Genomic DNA, 21,160 nt, shown 5'->3' with positions numbered 1-21,160 from the left:
TTGTTAAGAGTCTCATGGCCTATTCTGCAGTATTTTTTTCGTAGGTAAAACTTAATGAATTATTTAAGCCTAATTAGCTAGCTTTTCAAATATTTACTTGAGGAACAAAGTGTGAAAGGAAAGGTTGTAGATCCCTTTGAAGAACAGCTGACTGAAACGTTTGCAGCAACGGAACGTTTGCGCAAAGTAGGATTTTTTACCATAACTCACACATTAAATAAAAGCTTCCACGTGACAACGGTGCCACTTCAACGCCCCAAGACGCGTCTTAGAGAACAAAGTCCGGTTTTCCCTGAGGGGCTCTCCCCGATGAGCCCTTCCGTGTACAATGGGAGAGAGATGTGAGCCAGCAGATGCTTTCTTCTAATGCCAACAAATAAAGCTACGTGAATCGTTACTCGATGGAAATAGCCCTGTTAGGGGGTTTTCGGGACGATGTACAGTATGGTCCACTTTAAAGGGAACCTCGCGCAGCGTGGCCGCCGCGCTCCGCGAAGCGCCCCTTTTGAGAAGCTGCGAGAATCGGCGATACCAGGCGCATGCGCATCCACCGCGGAAGGTGGAGCCCGCCGCGCGTCGTCTGCTACGGCGCTCCTTTGGCGCTTGGCTTGCTGAGGTCGAAACTCTGGACCGCGACGAGTGAACTAAACACAAAAACCACATTTTCCTCGAATCTACATAATAGACGTGCGTTTCCGCAACATATTCTTTTCATTTACGATTCTTCTTAGGCAATTTTTCTGCGATGCAATAGTGGGGCAGGAGAGACATCTCTAGTTTTCGTCCACTTTCCATTCTGAAACCACGAAAGCAACCTCCTGTAGCTGCAGCGGAGATATTAGTGCATTTCGTCTGTCGCCGCCTCGAACTGACTGCTGCCAGACAAGTGAAACCGTTGGTAACCGAACAGCGTTTTATCCCCTCAGTTTGCTCCCTGGGAAATACGAAATGCCGCATCATCCCTATTGCGACCAGGCTGCTTTAGAAATCAACGGCTTTCTGGTTATCTGCAGCTCAGTTTGTATGTTCTACCTTTATTTTGGTCTTTAGTGCGAAAGTAGTTCGAAAAACATCATTGGCGTGTGGCGGCGGGGCTGCGCGGCGCTGTTGGAGACAACACACGGCCGACTGCTCCATCCTCGCTTAGTGCCCGTGTGCCTGGTGCCGCCGATCGTGCACTCGGACGTTGCGTTATGTGCGATTCCAAATTTCGAAAATCTGTACCCTCATTGGCAAAGCAGAATGAACCGGAAAAATTTTTTGCACGAAATTATGGGTATTTATACATCGTTAACCTGTCTCGTTGCCTACAGCTGCACCGTTTGTCGTTCTGGGGTAAAAATACCGCAACCACGTCGGCCATTGATGTTGGGCGACGGACGAAATACACTAATAGCTCCGCCGTAGCTACAGGAGGCTGCTTTCATGGGTTCAGAACAGAAAGTGGACGAGAACTAGAGATGTCTCTCCTGCACCACTATTGCATTGCGGAAAAATTGCCTAAGAAGAATCGTAACTAAAAAGAATATATTGCGGAAACGCACGTCTATTATGTAGCTTAGAGGAAAATGTGGTTTTTGTGTTCCGTTCACCCGTCGCGGTACAGAGTTTCGACCTTAGCAAGCCAAGCGCCAAAGGAGCGCCGTAGCAGACGACGCGCGGCGGGCTCCACCTTCCGCGTTGGCTGCGCATGCGCCTGGTGTCGCCGATTCTCGCCGCTTCTCGAAAGGGGCGCTTCGCGGAGCGCGGCGGCCATGCTGCGCGAGGTTCCCTTTAACAGTGGACCATACGTACTACTTTTCCATGAGACTTTGTTCCTCAAGGCTAAAAAAATAGTTTAACTTCCAAGAACAAGAAATACTGCAGATTAGGACACGCGATTCTGAAAGACTCTCGTCGGTTTCACTGAGCTAGGACACTTCGTATTTTTAAAGGCCTGGTGGAATTTATGCGGGACACCTGGTATTTTTTATCACCTTGTCCATTCCACCTAAAAGGGGCGATCATCCGAGATTCTGTTAGGAGAAGGCAAGTGACGCCAACCAAGTAAAATACAGGAAAATCACGACGTTTCGGGACCAGCTCGGCCCCTTATTCACGGTGTGACTACGGGCGAGCGCAGCTTGGCTTTTTAAGCCCCTGCGTGGAGGACCTCCGGGTCAATGGCCGCAGTCCATGGACATAGGATGAGGGGAGTGTCCCCAGGGAACGTTTAACATTCTCTCGTGTTTGCTGAATGTGCCACGACTCGAGTAGAAGCCTCCTGCGTGGGTTAGCTTCCGTTTCCAATACAATGGTGCTGTCGAAGTCAAATGAGTGGTCACACCCTTCGCAGTGTTCTGCCACGGCGCTGTGTTGACGATTCATGTGACGGATGTCCGCTTTGTGTTGGCTCATCCTTTCCGCGAAATTCTTCGTTTCCCCTATGTACCACGCCGGGCAGACGGAACATTAAATCTCCCAACCAGACAGAATTCTGTCGAATGTTTTCTTTTGAATCCGAGATTCTGTCCGTTATGGTGTTCCAATCCTTCGCCGTGATACGCGAAGCAATGATCCGGCAGCGCGAAAAAGCCAGCTGCCGGTAAAATCTGATATGAGATGTCGCCTGCCGGCGGCTTATCAAAGTGGCGGCATACGCAGCGAAGCGCGCCAGCTTGTCGACGCGTTGTGTGGGCTTCTCGCACCTAGCGCAAGGGAAGCAGAGCCGGCTGTCCCGATGTGCGCGCCTCGGAGGCGGTGAGGAGCGCGCGCATCGAGGCACCACAGACAGCGCGGGCGCTTCCTGGCGAGCACCCCTTGGAGTGCAAAATGGACTTTAGGGTGTCTAGGTGACTCCGGTGACCCAGCGATGCATTTGACCCAGTGGCGGAGCGATATGGGCACTTCTGTCCCCGATAGTACATTTATGAGAGATGTAATATGCTCTGTAGGCTAAAGGAAAGCTCCGAAGGAATCCAGCTTTTCGTGCCAAATGTGGACCATACATTTCGGCCATAGGTTTGCGCATCCGTTTTTCCCCTGCCTCTTCGCCAGAGGCTAGCCGCGCTATTTTCGCTAGAGCTGGCGAATCCAATTACTTTGTATTGCCGCGAATCTTTGTAGCGTTTGTTTATTGTGTTTATTTCTTCATGCTTCAAGGCTGCCGGCACGCCGCTTTATCACTTTGTTTGTGACGCAAGACGCGCCTAGAATTATCTCGATTGGTCGCATCCGGACGCAGCGGATTCTAGTTTGCACCAGAATGCTCTAGTAACTTCTCAACCTTTATCTCGAAGATTCGCTATCAGCTTTAAAAAGAGCACGGCCGACAGCGGCGGTCATTCTGTTCGACGACCGCCGAGCATGCTTGTTGCTACGCCGCCGCCGAGTGATTCAGTTCTTTGCGGGCGCAAGTTAGCCCGAATAAAGAGTTCCGTTTAGAAGACATCCTCGTAGTTTCCCTTTTCGCCGGACTGCAGTCACCACTACGTGACATCTGGTGGAGGTGCTAACGGATGTCCCTGTCGCCCTCACCCCCTGGGAGCCGTCAGAGCAGCCCGAGCCGTCTCGAAGAAGATCCCGCGAAAGTCGCAGAAGCCGGCCCCCCCCCCCCCCCTCCGCAGGCGAAGGGCGAAGCAGCCGTCGTCTCCAGAGGTGTCCACCAGAATTCGGACTGCTACCGGACCGCACGCGAACGAAGAAGGACTCCTCAATTTCGACTTCAGCCATGGCTACGACACCAGCCCCCATTATTTTACACCAGCCCCGACTGCCGCCCACGTTCAACGCTTCACCGGGCGAGGATCCCGAGGAATGGTTGGAACAGTTTGAGCGCGTCGCCGTGTTGAACAGTTGGGACGACCAGACTAAGCTGAGCCATGTTTTCTTCGCCTTGGAAGGACCAGCGAGAATCTGGTTCAAAAACAACGAATCTTCTCTAGCGACGTGGGAATTATTCAAACGGGAGTTCCTGAAGGCGTTCACGAGCATCATCAGGAAAGAAAGAGCTCAGCTTCTCCTACAGTCACGCATCCAACACCCGAACGAGTCAGGTTTGGTTTATGGGGTTTAACATCCCAAAGCGACTAAGGCTATGAGAGACGCCGTAGTGGAGGGCTCCGGAAATTTCGACCACCTGTGGTTCTTTAACGTGCACTGACATCGCACAGTACACGGGCCTGGAATTTCTCCTCCAAAGAAATTCAACCGCCGCGGCCGGGATCGAACCCGCGTCTTTCGGGTCAGCAGCCGAGCACCATAACCACTGAGCCACCGCGGCGGCTACCCGAACGAGTCAGTGACCGCATATGTAGAAGATATGAAGCGCCTTTTTCGACGAGTCGATCCTGACATGGCGGAGGAGAAGAAGGTGGAGCTTCTGATGCGTGGTGCAAAAGAGGCACTTTTGGGCGGTCTCACCCGAAATCCTCCGACGACGGTCGCGGAATTCACCACTGAAGCAGCCGCCATTAAGAAAACCTTGGAAGCATGAGCCCGTCATTTTCCTCGACAGCCCCAAGTGACCTCGTCTGCCCTCTCGGATGGCACGGCATTCAGAGGCCACCTGCGGGATGTTATCCGCGAAATTGTACGAGAAGAGCTGCGTCGCCTGCTACCATCTCCCAACCAGCCTCAAGTAGCGACCCTTGAGGAAATCGTACGCGAAGAAGTGCAGCATGCGCTTGGCACCCACTCATCTTCGCCTCCTCCTGAAGCTCCAGCATTAACCTACGCCGCTGCACTACGCAGTTCTCAGCCCCAACGCGGGAGCCGAAGTCCGCCTCTTCGACGTGAACCAGCTGTTCCCGAACGCCGCATCCCTGCCTCCGCCCGCCCAGTCTACGAACGACGCCCAAGCCCCAGGAAGTGCGACGCCTGGAGGACTTCCAACAACCGCCCGTTGTGCTTCCATTGCGGCGAAGTCGGTCATTACTTCGCCACTGCCCTTACAGGCGCATCGGCCTGCGAGGTTTTGCCATCGACGCCGCACGACCGCTCCCCGGCCAGCGACCACGGGAAATCGATGACTACCTGCGTAGAGGGGAGCACGCGTCGTCAAGCCGTCTTTCCCGCTCCCCTTCGCCGTCCACCGCACGTTTTTCATCACGGGGCCGCAGGTACGCCGCGGCGGTCAGAGGAAGGTCCCCTAGCCCCCGTAGGGGAAACTAAACAAAGCAACCTGTGGAGGTCAGGTTGCTTGCCGAGGAAACGACGAAGATCCTCCAGCGACCACGCCGTATGAAGGCGCCGCACCTACTATGCCGACGACGCATACAACAACCTCGACCACGACGCGAACCGCCTTCAAAACTACGCCGCCATCAAGAAAAGCTCCGACCACACGCCCCACCCACAATTCACATACCCGACGAAGCCGTAACCCGACGCCGAGAACGACATGCAACTCCAGAGCCAGGACATCCGATTTAGAAGTGGTTATCGACGGCCGGAAAGTCACCGCTCTAGTCGACACAGGAGCCGATTATTCGGTGATGAGCGGACCATTCGCTGCGCAGCTGAGGAAAGTAACGACCGCTTGGGACGGCCCACAAATTCGCACCGCAGGGGGCCACCTCATTACGCCATCAGGACGATGCACAGCGCGAGTGACTCTCAAGGGACATACCTATCCCGCGACCTTCGTAGTGCTATGGCAATGTTCCCGCGAAGTGATCTTGGGCACGGATTTCCTTAATGAGCATCAGGCGATCATCGACATGCGATCCAAGATGATCACACTTTCCATGGACGAGGCCATCCCATCGATGAGAACTCCGGAACATCACGTTGCGCTTAGTGTCCTGGAGGAACAAGTGAGTGTCCCACCCCGCTCAAGCGTTATCATCACCGTAGGCGCCACGGAGGCGCATAACACTCAAGCCATTATCGAGGGGAACATGCAGTTGGTTCTCGACCGAGGAATCAGCATCGCAAGAGGCATCGCACATTTCCGCAAAGGACAAGCCCAAGTACTGCTGACTAACTTTAGCGAAGGATACCGGAACGTTAACAGAGGAACGACGATTGCATTCCTCGACGAAATATCCGACGTAGTACGAGACTTCTTCGCGCTCTCCGACCCATCTGTAGAAGATTCGCCTGACCAAGAGAACTCGCCCACTTTCGACATAAACCCAGCCCTGCCCCGGAAGCGACAAGACCACATCCGCACACTCCTTCGCAGCTACAGCGAGTGCTTCTCGTCATCGCCGAAGGTCCGACAAACACCGATTGCCAAGCATCGCATTATAACCGACCAGCACGCCCGACCTCTCCGCCAGAGCCCCTACCGGGTGTCGCCGCGAGAACGACAAGCCTTCCGGAACCAAGTGGAAGAAATGCTGCGCGACGACGTTATTCAGCCTTCAAAGAGCCCCTGGGCGGCACCTGTTGTTCTAGTGAGAAAGAAAGACGGTGCACTTCGATTCTGCGTTGATTACCGGCGCTTGAACAACATCACAAAGAAGGACGTCTACCCCCTCCCTCGCATCGACGGCACACTGGACCGGCTCTGCAACGCCAGATATTTCTAATCGATGGACCTCAAGAGCGGCTACTGGCAAATTGAGGTCGATGAAAGAGATCGCGAGAAGACCGCATTCATCACTCCAGATGGCCTCTTCGAGTTCAAGATGATGCCGTTTGGTCTCTATTCCGCACTAGCGACATTTCAACGAGTAATGAATACAGTGCTGGCAGGCCTGAAGTGGCAGATTTGTCTGGTATATTTAGATGACGTCGTTGTCTTCGCCTCGAGCTTTGAGGAGCACCTGAAAAGGCTTCAAACAGAACTAGACGCAGTCAAATCGTCCGGGCTAACCTTGAAAGCAGAGAAGCGTCACTTTGCCTATGAAGAGCTGCTGTTTCTAGGCCACATTGTTAGCAAGGACTGAGTATGCCCAGACCCGCAGAAAACAGCTGCTATCGCAATGTTTCCGCCACCGGCCGATAAGAAAGCTGTGCGCAGATTCCTCGGATTGTGCGCGTATTACTGACGTTCCGTCAAAAAATTTTCGCGCATCGCCGAGCCCCTGACCCACCTGACAAAGGCAGATGTGCCATTTAAATGGGAAGCGCCGCAAATAGAAGCCTTCAAGGAACTTCACCGCTGTTTACAGACGCCACCGATCCTCGCGCATTTTGATGAAAACGCCAAGTCTGAAATTCATACCGACGCAAGTAGTGTGGGCCTAGGCGCTGTCCTCGTTCAGAAAGTCGACGGAGTGGAGAAGGTCATCGCGTACTCTAGCCGTTCCCTGTCCAAAGCCGAAGCTAATTATTCGACAACCGAGAAGGAGTGCCTTGTCATCATCTGGGCTACGTCGAAATTCCGCACCTACCTGTACGGACGACCGTTCAAGGTGGTCAGCGATCCTCACGCACTGTGCTGGCTCGCCAGTTTGAAGGACCCTTCCGGCCGCCTCGCTCGATGGAGCCTACGGTTCCAGGAGTTTGATGTATCCGTCGTTTACAAGTCCGGACGCAAGCACTCTGACGCCGACTGCCTGTCACGAGCCCCTGTAGATGCACCGCCGCCGGACGACGATGAGGACGTCTTCCTGGGACCCATCAGCTCCAGCTCTTTTGTACAACAGCAACGCGCGGACCCCGACATAAAATGCCTCATCGAATACTTGGAAGGCAATGTTTCTTCACCCCCCGCCTCGTTCAAGAGAGGATTGTCTTCGTTCTGTTTACAGAACGATGTCCTCGTGAAGAAGAACTTTGCAGCGAACAAGACAGCCTATAAGTCAGCGCGGAGAAGTTCTTCAGGCCTCACACGACGAGCCGACAGCTGGACATCTCGGGTTTTCTCGCACCCTCCGCCGCATTCAAGACAAGTATTACTGGCCCCGACTGTCTGCCGATGTCGCACATTATGTGAAAACCTGCCGAGATTGTCAGCGACGAAAGACCCCTCCAAACCGACCAGCAGGATTTCTGAACCCCATTGAACCACCCTCAAGGCCCTTTCGGCAGATCGGCATGGACTTGCTTGGCCCGTTCCCGAAATCAACATCTGGAAATAAGTGGATCATTATAGCGACCGACTATCTGACACGCTACGCCGAGGCAAAAGCCCTACCGACTGGAACAGCAGCAGAAGTCGCCAAATTTTTCGTGGAGAACATTCTTCTGCGACACGGCGCCCCCGATGTGCTCATCACTGACAGAGGAACAGCATTCACGGCGGAACTGACGCAAGCCATCCTCCATTACAGCCAAATCAGCCACCGGAGAACAACTGCATACCACTCGTAGACGAACGGATTGACCGAGCGCCTCAACAAAACCATCGCCGATATGCTCGCCATCTTGCCTTACGTAGTCTTCGCCTACAACACCGCAGTGCAGGAGACCACCCAGATGACGCCTTTTAGGCTCGTCCATGGCAGAGAGGCCACGACCACGCCGGACGCCATGCTGCCGAACGTTACCGAAGAAGATAACGTCGTCGTCGCCGCCTACCTACAACGAGCAGAAGCCCGAAGACTTGCCCGATTAATAATCAAAGACCAGCAGCGGACCGATGCCACACGCTACAACCTAAGAAGACGCAACGCGGAATACAAGCCAGGAGACCGAGTCTGGGTATGGACGCCCATTCGCCGCCGAGGATTGAGCGAAAAGCTTTTGCGACGCTATTTCAGCCCGTACAAGGTTCTTCGTCGGCTAGGTGAATCGGAATATGAAGTCGTCCCTGACCAAATGACTGCTTCCCAGCGACGCCGCGTACGACCCGAAGTAGTCCATGTCGTACGCCTAAAGCCCTATCATGCACGCTAAAGGACGCCGTGTTTCCACATTCGGTGTTTATTTTTGCACAATTAGTTTTAGAGCGCAGCTCTTTGGCGTCCGTTCCTGGGTTTCGCGTCGTCGTCGGCGTTGTCGTCGGCCTCGTAACCAGCTCCGCCCCTCTTTCATCCCCCCAGCGCTAGCAGCGACCGACTGATACTGCTGGATGCCGCTGACGCCGCTAGAGAGTCAAGATAACGTGACTGCATAGAACACCGTCGCCGCCATGCAGAAAGAGGAGGAAAGGGTCCCCCCCCCCCCTGTTCTTGTGTGGCGGATAGGGTGCTCTTCAGTTGCCGACGCGCCGGTTATTTCACGTAGGCCCCGGCACGTCGACGAATACGTGACCACCTTCCCACGGCTAGACCTGGTTCTTAGCGCTGCGGAAGCGAGGGTATCATATTGTTTGTGTCGGCATCGGCGGCGTTGTCCCTGAAACCAACTCCGCAGCTGGGGTTGACTCACTATCGAAAAGGTGAAACAGCTTATTTGCTGCGCTCAAATTTCGCATTAGGAAGTAACGTAATCGTCGGTAATTTTTTGATTGTTTATAGCCGCATTATGTTCCAAAGCATCGAGTCGATGCTTCTTTGAGAGGGGAGTAATGCCGCGAATATTTGTAGCGTTTGTTTGTTGTGTTTATTTGTTCATGCTTCAAGGCTGCCGGCACGCCGCTTTATCACTTCGTTTGTGAAGCAAGACGCGCCTAGAATTATCTCGATTGATCGCATCCGGACGCAGCGGATTCTAGTTTGCGCCAGAATGTTCTAGTAACTTCTAAACCTTTATCTCGAAGATTCGCTATCAGCTTTAAAAAGAGCACGGCCGACAGCGACGGTCATTCTGTTAGACGACCGCCGAGCACGCTTGTTGCTACGGCGCCGCCGAGTGATTCAGTTCTTTGCGGGCGCAGGTTAGCCCGAATAAAGAGTTCCGTTTCGAAGACATCCTCGTAGTTTCCCTTTTCGCCGTTCTGCAGTGACCACTACGTGACAGTATATATCGGCCCTTACGTCAAAAGTGGTAGCTACCAATCGCAGGAAGGAGAACAAATGAATAGGGAAGAATTATAGTTACGAAATATAGCCGCACAGCTTTTATATCAGAACACTTCTCGCGCAGTTCTGTGTCATGCTTATCCTCCGTTGCATAGAATGGAAACGGCAATGACAGTGGGATCAGAGCAGCTTGAACAAAGATGAAAAAGGGAGAGAATAGAAGTATAGTGGGGTTGAAATGTTGCTCTGCCATGCACGCCTTGCGGTCCTACTTAAGCCACAGCGCAAAAGATAAACATTATTAATAAGTGAGTCTTTATCTATTTATGGAAACAAAACACTATGCAGTGAAAACACTAAAATGCCTTCAAATATGTAGTTTGAAGGTTATGCGGTATGGGATCTGCGCAGCTTTGTTCTTAAACTTTTTAAAAATTATTTTGACAGCAGGCGCGAGAGTGTCCGGTGTGAACTTTCAAAGTTGCCTTTTGTTGTTGATAACCAAAACGAGCTGCGCAAGAAAACCATCCAAAAGATCTGTATGCTGGATGGAAAAAAAATTGCAAAGATTGAATTTTTCCGAGCAGGTAATGGCAGTCAGCAGTGTTATGTAATATACCCAAACACAACAGCGGCAAACAACAGGTGTTCAAGATGAAATGGAGAATTCAGTTTCGTGAGGTTCTCTTGGTGAATCGCGAGAGACTGCTTTCGAACCACAGCTCTTTCTTCATCTGCTTTAAACTGTTTCGAAAGCGCTCGGCGAATTGAAATTCTACTGACACCAATACAGAAAAATTTGCGCTACGGTTATTCCAGAGCGGAAAGTGCGGAATATATGACTCCATGATAACATACAGACGCAACGCAACACAGGGGCCAAGACTATGCGCTTTTAGTGTGCTTGCAGATCCAGCTCAACTACCGAACGATAATCGACTAATAAGTGCTAGCCTGCAGGCGTGCGAATTTTTGAGAATGTTTTCACTCAGAAGGCGCTTTAAAATGAAAGTCTTGAATTAATATATTATAAATACTTTTTCATGTGTTGCGCTGCATGCTCAGCATATATACATGTTAATTGTCGTCACGAGAACCTGTATAAAAGTCAGGGTAAGACTTTTCTGACCAGTACTCCGTCTTCGTTGTTTGTGCTCTTTTGTTACTACTAAAGACCAAGTAGCCCTCAGTAACTGTCCCTATGATACTCGCATGTGTTTCTGCATCGGTCTGTTCATGCCATATTTAACACGGGGAAATTTCCCGACCGTCATCCGTTCTCAATACCCCACTTTGTTGCTTGACGATTGTGCACCCTAAACAGCTTTTGTAGCGTCTTTAAAGCATAAGCAACCTGCAGTTCCCAGGGGGCGCTGAAATTGTTCCACTGCTCGCGCCCGCCTTAAAACTGCTTCCGTCATCCCCTTGGGCCGCTACAAACGCGAGACCACATACTGAACGATTAAAAGCCCGTCGTTTGGCTGCTAACATTCCTTGCCTACCTCCTTTCGACCTAGCCCGGTTACCTGACACACGCTACGTGTAGCTTAGACAGACCGGGGAAGCTTAGGCCTGTAAACGCAGGCAGATGGCGCTGAAAAACGCCGTGTTCCGGTTGACTTCCCGGCATCGAAGAAAAGTGGAGAAAGGGCGATGAAGAAATAATCACAGACGGCTAGTAAACACATGCGGGGTGATCCACTCTTTTTGGTTTATGGGGTTTTAACGTCCCAAAGCGACTAAGGCTATGAGAGACGCCGTAGTGGAGGGCTCCGGAAATTTCGACCACCTGGGGTTCTTTAACGTGCACTGACATCGCACAGTACACGGGCCTCTAGAATTTCTCCTCCAAAGAAATTCTAGCCGCCGCGGCCGGGATCGAACCCGTGTCTTTTGGGTCAGCAGCCGAGCACCATAACCGCTGAGCCACCGCGGCGGCTAGTTCCACTCTTGGGGTGAACCCGCGAATGTGGGGCCGCACACTTCGGAGCGCCACTGCGTTTGTCCCGGCCGCACATCAAAGCCAAGTGCCTGCCGGTACTGCGTGATATTGCAAATCACTTCCGTGAGTCCGACCTTTCACTTTTGCTTGCGGATAAAGAAGGCGGGTTCGTTGTTTTGCCCGAAGGCCTTTTTGACGAAAATGCCCAGTTTGCCATTCAGAAGAACTTTAAAGAAACCGCCTTAAAACCCAGAACAGTCAAGACCCAGGCTGTTGCGCTCCTGAAAGAGCTGAACTTGGAAAGGCTGAGGAAGAGTGTCGAGAAGAGCGAGGGCCACGTTTTGAATGTCTTCTTCAGTGTAAAAACACGCAAGCCACAGCACCCTTTTAGGGCGATTGTTACGCAGCGGGGCTCGTGGCAAGCAGAAGCGAGTAAGTTTTTACAAGTTCACCTGAGCAAACTACAATTTGAAGACCCCTTCAGAGTGAGCAGTGCGGACCAAGTAGTTGATGTTAGCGCTGGTCCTGTGTCTTGTGTCTCTCTCGTCCCTGTCTTTTTTCGCGCTACGCCTCCCTTAAACATGCTTTACCAACTGGCCCAGAACACCACTATGCTCAAGTGGCAGACGACACGAAGAACGTTTACCACTTTGCTTCGATGCGCGGCCGTGCAGGGTGCGTGGGCGCTCCCAAGAACGCGGTCAAATACTGGCGTGTTCACTACAAAAGTGGATCACCCTATATATGCTCCGTAATCACAACCTTTTGCGTAAGAACTATGCCCTCAGGAACGCGAACAGTGCGTGGCAAGCCTTCAAGGCTGACGATCGGTGTGGTGAAATATGATGTTCCGTTGCCAGGAACAAAATTCGGCCGAGTTCCGGTGTAGCGGCTTGTCACCCTCCCGCTTGTATTAAGATACGTTATAGCCATATCAAAAATGTCAGTAGATGCGGGTAATTAGGCGGAATGCGGGTATATGCGTTAGCATAATTTGTTTCAGTGGTGTGCTGCCCTGCTAGGTTAACGCGGCTGTTGGCGTGTGTTGTTTTATGCCCATGTCCAATATTCTCGGATAAAAATTCAAAACATTGGGAAATTGAAGATACTGTCATGAAAATATTGAAAGTAATGGTCCATAAATCTGATATGCATAAAAATCTTTCTTTTAGAGTGTTTCCATCGATCGGGTCGAACAGTTAAGACTCCAATAGAAATCCAACAGGGAGAGCTTGTGACGATAACAAATCTGTGGATATATCGTGATCTGTGGATATATCGATTGTAACAGTTAAATCTTGCACTATGTGAAAAAATTGTGTCCATAAAAGCTTTTCCGCTCAAAAATCCTTTTGTCCACACTTGCTAAATATGAAAGTAAAAGAAGGACGTAGCAACACATGCCATAGAACCCGCACAACTGTGCCACTTGCCCACCGGGTATCTTAGTTGTCAAGGTGTAGCCGGTGGGCAGGTGCGCAGTGGCGCAGTGGTACAAGGCAGGTGCTATTACAGGTGTTGCCATTGGTGGAACTTGGGTTTCCTGGGATGAGTTGCGACCCACGTTGCTTTCCCGAGCAGCCTCTCACGACAAAAAGGAATGCCGCCTTACACGATGCGCAGCCCACCACCCGGTGGGCAGGTGAGCAGCCTGCCACAAAGCCGGCTTCAGGCAAACAGACGAGCACACAGCACCAGAATGCGCAGAATGACCACTATTAATGCTAACGCTTAAAACAAAAATAACCGATTGGTTCAAGGACGCGATTTTATTGCAGTACCTGATGAGATATTAATTGCCTAGTTCCAGAATATAGCTTCTTGTAGTTTAGATCAAACGTACAGACTTCTGTCCGGTAACGCCTATTTTAGCTGCAACATACCTCTCCGGCATTAAATGAGAAAGCTTTGGCCGAGATTTTTGAGTAGCCGCGTTTCGGTCGCCCCTGTTTGAGTTGGAAAAGTGGTCCACTAGCAATGTTTAGCAGGTTGTAAAGATTTCAGAGCTGAATGACGCGACAACAGAATTTGGTGCACTTTTCGCTCTCGATACTCGGTATTGGATGTCCGGTGGCCGATACTCGGATATTCACCCCTCCGTCCATATTAGCACTGCTTACCGCTTCAAAGCTTTCAGAACTTCCGGGTGTGCAGCGCTGTCTGACTGGAAGTATCCGTGCTTCTTTACGATGTCGGTCCAGCCTGGGGAAATACATGGTGCTGTAGGCTATGTGGCCGGCCTCAGCACGGTAGTACACCAACGAGTAAACTCCTGAGAAGGCGTCGCCGAAGGTGTGTAAGACGCTCAAAGATTCCCGAAAAATAATGACGGTCTCCTGAACGGGATCAAATCACTCTAACAAGCACTGAGCTTGTTGCGCCAATGAAATATGGTTAGGCTTATTGGGGTTCAATGTCCCAAAGCGACTTATGCTATGAGAGACGCTGTAGTGAAGGGCTCCAGAAATTTAGAACGCCTGGGGTTCTTTAACGTGCACTTACACCGCACAGTACAAGGTCCTCTAGAATTTCGCCTCCATAAAAATTCGGCCGCCGCGGCAGGGATCGAACCCGCGTATTTCGGGTCAGCAGCCGAGCGCCACTGAGCCACCGCGGCGGGCGCAATGAAATATGGCCACCTGATCCCCTCAAGTGCTCATCATCATCAGCCCCTGTTACGTCTATTGCTGGGCCTCTCCCATACCTAAAGAATTAACCCTGTCCTAAGCGCGCTACGGCTGCCCTATCCCCAAAAGCTTTTTAATCTCATCCGGCCACCTGACTCGCTGCGGCCCCCGGCTACGTTCGCCTTTCCTTGCAACCAACCCACTGCAGCGGCGTTTACATGAACCCAACAGGTCTGGGTTGAGTTGTCGGTTCGAAAACCGGTTACTGGGTTCATGTAAGTGCGAGCCAAGTCAGGTGGAGAGTCGAGGGGTCTTGTCGAGTCAACTGCACCGAAAGGGTGCAGTTGACTCTCCATTCACTTCCGTGCATTCTGGGGTCCCACAAGGGTCCGTCCTTGGGCCCCTTTTGTTGCTGATATATATTAATGACCTTCCTATTTCCGTTACCTCCCACATTCATTTATTTGCAGATGACTACGTAATATTTCGTGAAATTAACGACTCTAACGACACTCTTCTTTTGCAAAAAGACATTAATGGAATTCTTGAGTGGTGTAAAACGTGGGCAATGGAACTTAACAAATCCAAATGTAAAGTACTACGTGTGTCACGCATTTCTACACACCCCACCCCTTATCATCTAGATAACATCGAACTAGAACAAGTGTCTTCATACCGTTATTTAGGCGTTCACATAACAAGTGATCTAACTTGGTCTTTTCACATCAATTCAATGATTAACAACGCCAACCGTGCCCTCGGCTACCTTCGCCGTAACTTTTTCTCTGCCCCACTTCCTTGAAACTTCTCCTCTATAAATCTGTCGTTCGTAGTAAGTTGGAATATGCTGCGTCCATTTGGGATTCCTTCACGGAAAACTTGATCAGTTCCCTCGAATTCAGAATAACTCGGCACGTTTCATCCTTTAGAACTATAACCGTACCTCTAGTGTAACCTCTACGAAGACTACATTACAGTTACCATCTCTTGCTAGCCGACGAAAGCACGCTCGCCTTTGCTTAATTCATAAAATAATGTATCATAACCCCAGACTGCACCGCGATCTTATACTTCCTCCGTCATATGTTTCATCACTAGTTGATCATGCGCATAAAATCGGCATTCCTTTCTTTAAAACAAAATCCGCAGCTGAGTCTTTCCTTCCACGAACAGCAAAGGACTGGAACCACCTTCCCGGAAGTACAGCCTCCATCATCGACCATCAGCGTTTTTGTTCCGCCTTAGCTATCACTGTATAATTAGAAATGAAACGCCTTGCACTAAACGCCTGTATACAACCACTCCCCTCTTCAATGCCCTCGGGCCTTGAGGGTAGAATAAATGAAATGAAATGAAATGAAGGGGTATGTTGATTCATTCGACACTGACTCGATATGCTTGTAAACGCTGTCGAGTCGAAGAGTAGGGTTAGTGGGAGGGGAGAGGATAAATTCGGAAATTAAAATTGTTTTGCAGGAAAGAAAATTACGCAGCAATTGTCACATATTACGGTAGACACCAGAACCGCGCCGTAAGGGAAGGAAGGTCGGAGTGAAAGAAGAAAGGAAGAAAGAGTTGCCGTAGTGGAGGTCCCCGGAGTAATTTCGCCCACCTTGGGATCTTTACCGTGCACTCGTTTTTGGCTAGCGCCATAGCGACTCCGAGACAGCTGTGACGTGCCGCGGTCTTGGAGGCTGCCACTGCTCGCACGCATTGCCGGTCTCGACTCGCAAAATCGAGTTCATGTAAACGCACAGCACTCGAGTTGAGGTGACGTTCCCAACCCGACCCCCAACTCGACCCGACACTGACAGGTTCATGTAAACCGCCCGTATATTGACCGAATAATTCTACAGGTTATCTCTTCTCCACATTACACGCCAAGCCCCAATTCCATTTCCTTCTGTACATATCAGATGCGCGTTTATTCTGCAATCCATGCTACTCTAGCTGTTCGCTTTAAGTTAACGGTATCATTTACTTCCCCAGCCCCTTAGGTGGCTCAGTGGTTATGGCGCTCGGCTGTCGACCCGAGAGATGCGTTTTCGATACAGGCCGCGGCGGTCGCATTTCGATGGAGGCGAAATACTAGAAGCTTGTGCACTGTGCGATGTCAATACACATTAAAAACCCCAGAAGGGTGGGAATTTCCGAAAGCCTTCACAACGACGACCTTCATTGTCCAAGTCACTTTGGAACGTTAAATTCTCATAAAACGAACCCTTTCGTTTCGACAGTTTCCTGCGCTTTCCTTTATCTAGTCCCGAAGTTTTTCGTTAGCTTCCAAGTTTCGCGCGAATTGATGAATACTTGAAGTGTGCAAATATAATATACTTCCCTCAGAAGTAAAGGCAACACAATATGTCGAAGAGGCAATATAGGCCCGAAAATGCGCTGAAAAATTGCACTCATTAGCGAAATATAATCAGCAGTGCGTCGACTGTCCGCTTTTTCGCTCTACCCAGTTTGAATTTGATGCAAAGAAACTGATTCGACCACGCTTTTTTCTTTTTTATTACTCAGCACTCTTAATGCCAGTGGGTCTGCCTACGTGTGTTTTGTGACGTGGCGAAGAGTTATGTGCAGTGCCTTTACTCTTCTGTGTGATTACTTCCGAGAATCCAGCTTTCTATGCGCAGCCACTGTGCACTGAACAGCAGCAATGTTGCCAGGTAGGGAGTTGTGGAAGAGGAGAGGGTCACTCACTGCCCGGACCGTCACTAGCAAGGTAGCTGCGCATCTCGTTGCAGATACGCCAGGCCTCCGACCAGGTGCCGTTCACGCGTCTCTCGTTGCAGTCGCGTGGGCTGCAGATGAGATGGTGGCTCTCTGTGCTGAAGTCAAATCCTGCACAAGCGAAGTAATTAATTCAATACCTCTCATCAACGAACAGAAGACCGGCCATGGGCCACAGTGTGCAAACAAGAGCAAAACTGCAAAATCCAGAATTCCTGCGGTAGTTCTTCTCTGACTACGAATGTCGGCATCAAAAAATGTAACTGACTCATCGCTCTACTGATGTTAAGGTCGTTATTAAGGTGCAGCGTAGTTCAGGCTTCTATACACGGCAAGTTCACCTGTTGTCTGTGCTCTCATTGCGCATGCCGACTCGTCGTACGCTTCCCACGTTGGCTTCGACTTGAAACTAATGTTGCACATGCGAGGTACAAGGCGATGAGACTCTGCAAGAAAATGAAAAATGGAGTTTAAAAAGAAAGCTAAAAAGGTCGGACTCACACACGCGGTGTGAAGTAGTACCTGTGTGTGCGTGCGTGCGTGCGTGCGTGTATGTGTGCGTGCGTGTGTGTGCGTTCGGTGTGTGGGGGATGCGTGTGCGCGTGCTTTTAGGAAGGAGATCATTGCGCTTAAAAAACTACGGATACAATCAGCGAAACGCAGGGTAGAAAATGTTACCAATTTACTTGCGGACTACTTTCAAGTCCTACAGTTTGTTCATAATATTTTCTTCTTTTGTTAAAGTAATAGCCTGCGATAAGTCTATTTTGCACCCTCTCCTAAGAGTAAGCAGGGATGGAAAATGTTTTGCTGTAAAATACTGTGAAATGATTTTTCCGCAGTTTCTGGAGTTTTCTTGCACAAAAATTAAAAAGAAACTTCACTCATAACAGATCATAAAGAGGCTTTCCTTGTTTCATGAATATGAAGTTACGAACACATCGGTTCTGGACTGCTTCTCAACTGACTAGGCCGACTGGAAACGTTCGACTACAGCTCTCGAAACCTCGTTACGTGCTTACTGATTGATAGCTGAAGGGCCAAATTTTCGTTAACGCACGATAATATTTCGCCTTTTCTAAAGACGCCTAACATCGAAGGCTTGCAAAATTGTTGTTTAAATAAACAAACGAGAAATGCATAAAAGTAAATGTTGTTAAACTGGTGTAAAAATACGAATAGGTACGCTGGCACAAAAAGGCAAGAGGGCTCGGTATTTTAGACGTTGATATTGTTAGTGCAGAATGCTAGGTTTTTGCCATTTGTTCGAAGAGCCCATGTGATCGATATTATTCCGAAGTCCTCTACTGCGGATTCAGCGACGAAAACCTCAGCACAGCGGTGGAATGAGCTCAATTACCGCTCGAAGACTCCCGATGCACGCCTCGAAGAATTTTTTTTAAGTGAAGGAAGTTTAGTTCCTGACATATGGGAAATGGGCCTCGATGAAAAGCTACAAGGGTAGTTTCAGAGATGCCCGAGGCCCGGTGGAAGAACAAGGAAGGAAATGCCACACTCATCGACAACCAACCGTCAACTCAAGCTACCTGCAGGCGGAGCTAGATTTCATAAGTGCGGGTTTCTTACCGGTGATGTAGACGCGGCACTGAGAGCAGTGGCTCTGCTTCGACACTTATTTTTCCCTGTTTAAATTACTTCAGCGCCGTGCAAGAGTGGTCGTGAACGTTAGGATGCTATTGTTGAGGGCACTCGCAACATTTGTTTCCTTTTTACAAAGACGCCGAATGTGAAGACCTATGCTGTTTGTTTCGCTTACGCAGTCGCCTCGCAATAACAGCAATAAGAGCCAATAATACGTTCCGTAAGCTACCCAACACTACCCTCTGCCAGAAAAGCAGGTAACTCTATATAACAGAATGTGGTGGATATACGATGTATATTCATGCGTCTTTATCACTGCCTGCGATGCGACTACTAACGCAATGAACAATTGCCTTTCCCGTGAGCGCGTATGTACCAATTGCGTGTGGGCCTTGCGGGCTCCCCCTACACGGTGTTTAGCTTTTGTATTATCGCAGCTTCCACACGTTGATACCAAGGCCGAGTAGCAGTAACTCGGCCTTGGTCGAGTAGCAGTAACTCTATTTTGGGGAAGGAAGACGAAGTGTCCCTGCTAGGTGGCTGCACATCGCTCCAGTGAAAAAACTTGCCATCCGCATGAAACCTTCGCTATATAAAGAGAATTGACTTCACACCATCTGAAGAAGCTCCCGAAGCTCATGCGCAGTCTGGCTGTGTGGCATTGAGCAAATGTGCTACAGACATCCCTGTAGCTGGAAGGTGCTCCGAGGCTAGACCTAGGGCCTCCGGTGACGCGCTGGCGGAAGTAGCTCCGCCGGCGTCGTCACCACGGCTTCAGCGGCACCTTTTTAACAACGGAGCCTGGGTCCCAGCTCCTGGCTCCTGCTCCCGGTCCATCAGCGGTAGCGAACATCCCGCCTTCTACAAATGCTCATCAGCCGTTGAGCGATCTGCCCTCTAGGCGGAACTCGGCAATAGCTACCTTGCCTTCACTTCTGGATGTGGCTTCAACCGCGCTGCGTGTGGAGGAGAGCTCTCTTATGGACCTGTCTTCAGTACCTGCATCCGTGACGCCGGCTTCCCGCGGGTCTCAAAAGCGTCCATCAGGAGACACTGCACAGGATTCGTCTTCGGCGAACAGCAGCTCACAAGGCAAGCGTTCCTGCCTAGCGAATGCCCACCAGGTTGTGTCGACGCCGGGACCGGCATCGTATAAAGTGACCCTTAAAGCTCTGGCAAACGCAAGCCTCACAGACATTCCGAACAGGATTCTTCAGGCGAAACTGGACGCGTGTCTTGCGACAAAAAATTTCGGTGACTTCACAGCTAGAACGAAATCTAATACCATCGCTGTGTGGCTCTCGACTCTGGCTGCTGTCGAGCGTCTGCAAACGCTCAGGTGTATATCGATTACAAGCGAGATCTCGGTGCCCCTCCACGTGTACCTAGTAGAAGGTTCGGACCTACAACGCTGTGTTGTTTACAACGTCGACGTTGCCGAAGACCAGGCTACCCTCCAGCTTGAGCTACACTGTCCTTCGCACCGTGCTATCCAAGCGCGGTATATGGGCAAAGGGCGCTCCTGCATTGTCACACTGCAAGGCCCACCAACTCCTCCAGAACGCCTTTATTACTACGGCTGCACTCTGCGGCTTCGGCCATACAAACCGAGCGTTGTCTACTGCTACAGTTGTTTAAGACCTGGCCACATACGCCGATCATGCCCTTTTACAACGCAAGATCAGGCTACGCCACAAGGCGCACCGTCTTACCGGTGCAGGCTTTGCAAAACCGACGACCATGCGATCACCTCTCCAACTTGCCCAACAAAACAGAAGGCAACTGAAAAGGTTCGGCATGGGATACACAAACTCGTGCCTCCACCTACAAATACAGCCCCGATACAGACGTCCAACAGTTTTGCGGCCCTCCAGTGGGATGACGACAACTGGGCGGAGCTTTCTGAGCCCAGTACACCTCCGCTGCCAACAATATTACAGTGATAAAGTGCGCAAGAATCGCCGTCGCCTTCAGGCTAAACACAATCACAGCGTGCTGGAGCCTCTGCATGAGGACATGGCAGCAGTTGACGACAAAATTGCACGCCTTTTTTCCCGAGGTTTCTAAGCTACGAGAGCGCCGTGAACTGCTTGCTCGTCCTAAACCAACAGCGGAATCCCACTCCACGCCACTCAATGCTGCCACACCGTCGACTCAATCTAGCCCTCATTCGTTGTTCGGTGACTTTACCAGGTCTACTGCTGCACTCCTAGATAACTCTACAGCAACCCTCCTCCGATTCATGGTAACCCAGTTATCAAACCTGATATCGGTTCTTTTACAACGCTTAGACGCTTAATCGAAAAGGGTGAGTGCACGTTGCTGTGGCGTGCTCTAGTGGAACTGCAGAGGCCTCTCCACAAAGCTGGGAGAGCTCAAATATCGACTTCACATGAACAAGCTCCAGGTGTGGGCCCTTCTACTACTGGAGACTAATGCCTTGCCATCCATTCCGGGCTTTAATGGATGCATGTCTC

At 50.7% G+C, this 21,160-nt stretch overlaps 1 protein-coding gene across 1 annotated transcript in view; it reads right to left on the bottom strand.

Moving 5' to 3' along the window:
- Positions 1 to 21,160, bottom strand: part of LOC149355361 (uncharacterized) — a 152,078-nt gene that overhangs the window by 93,618 nt on the left and 37,300 nt on the right. The window contains exons 8-10 of the mRNA XM_089576105.1: positions 17,423 to 17,527; positions 17,055 to 17,192; positions 13,839 to 13,920 (exon numbers count right to left, since the gene is read on the bottom strand). Of these exons, the coding sequence (XP_089432231.1) occupies positions 13,839 to 13,920; positions 17,055 to 17,192; positions 17,423 to 17,527 (325 nt within the window). The remainder of the gene's footprint in view (positions 1 to 13,838; positions 13,921 to 17,054; positions 17,193 to 17,422; positions 17,528 to 21,160) is intronic.

This window comes from Amblyomma mixtum, chromosome 3 (genome assembly GCF_055824585.1).
Source record: "Amblyomma mixtum isolate Tamu chromosome 3, ASM5582458v1, whole genome shotgun sequence".
NCBI lineage: Eukaryota > Metazoa > Arthropoda > Arachnida > Ixodida > Ixodidae > Amblyomma > Amblyomma mixtum.
This window is presented reverse-complemented; position numbering and strand designations above follow the sequence as displayed.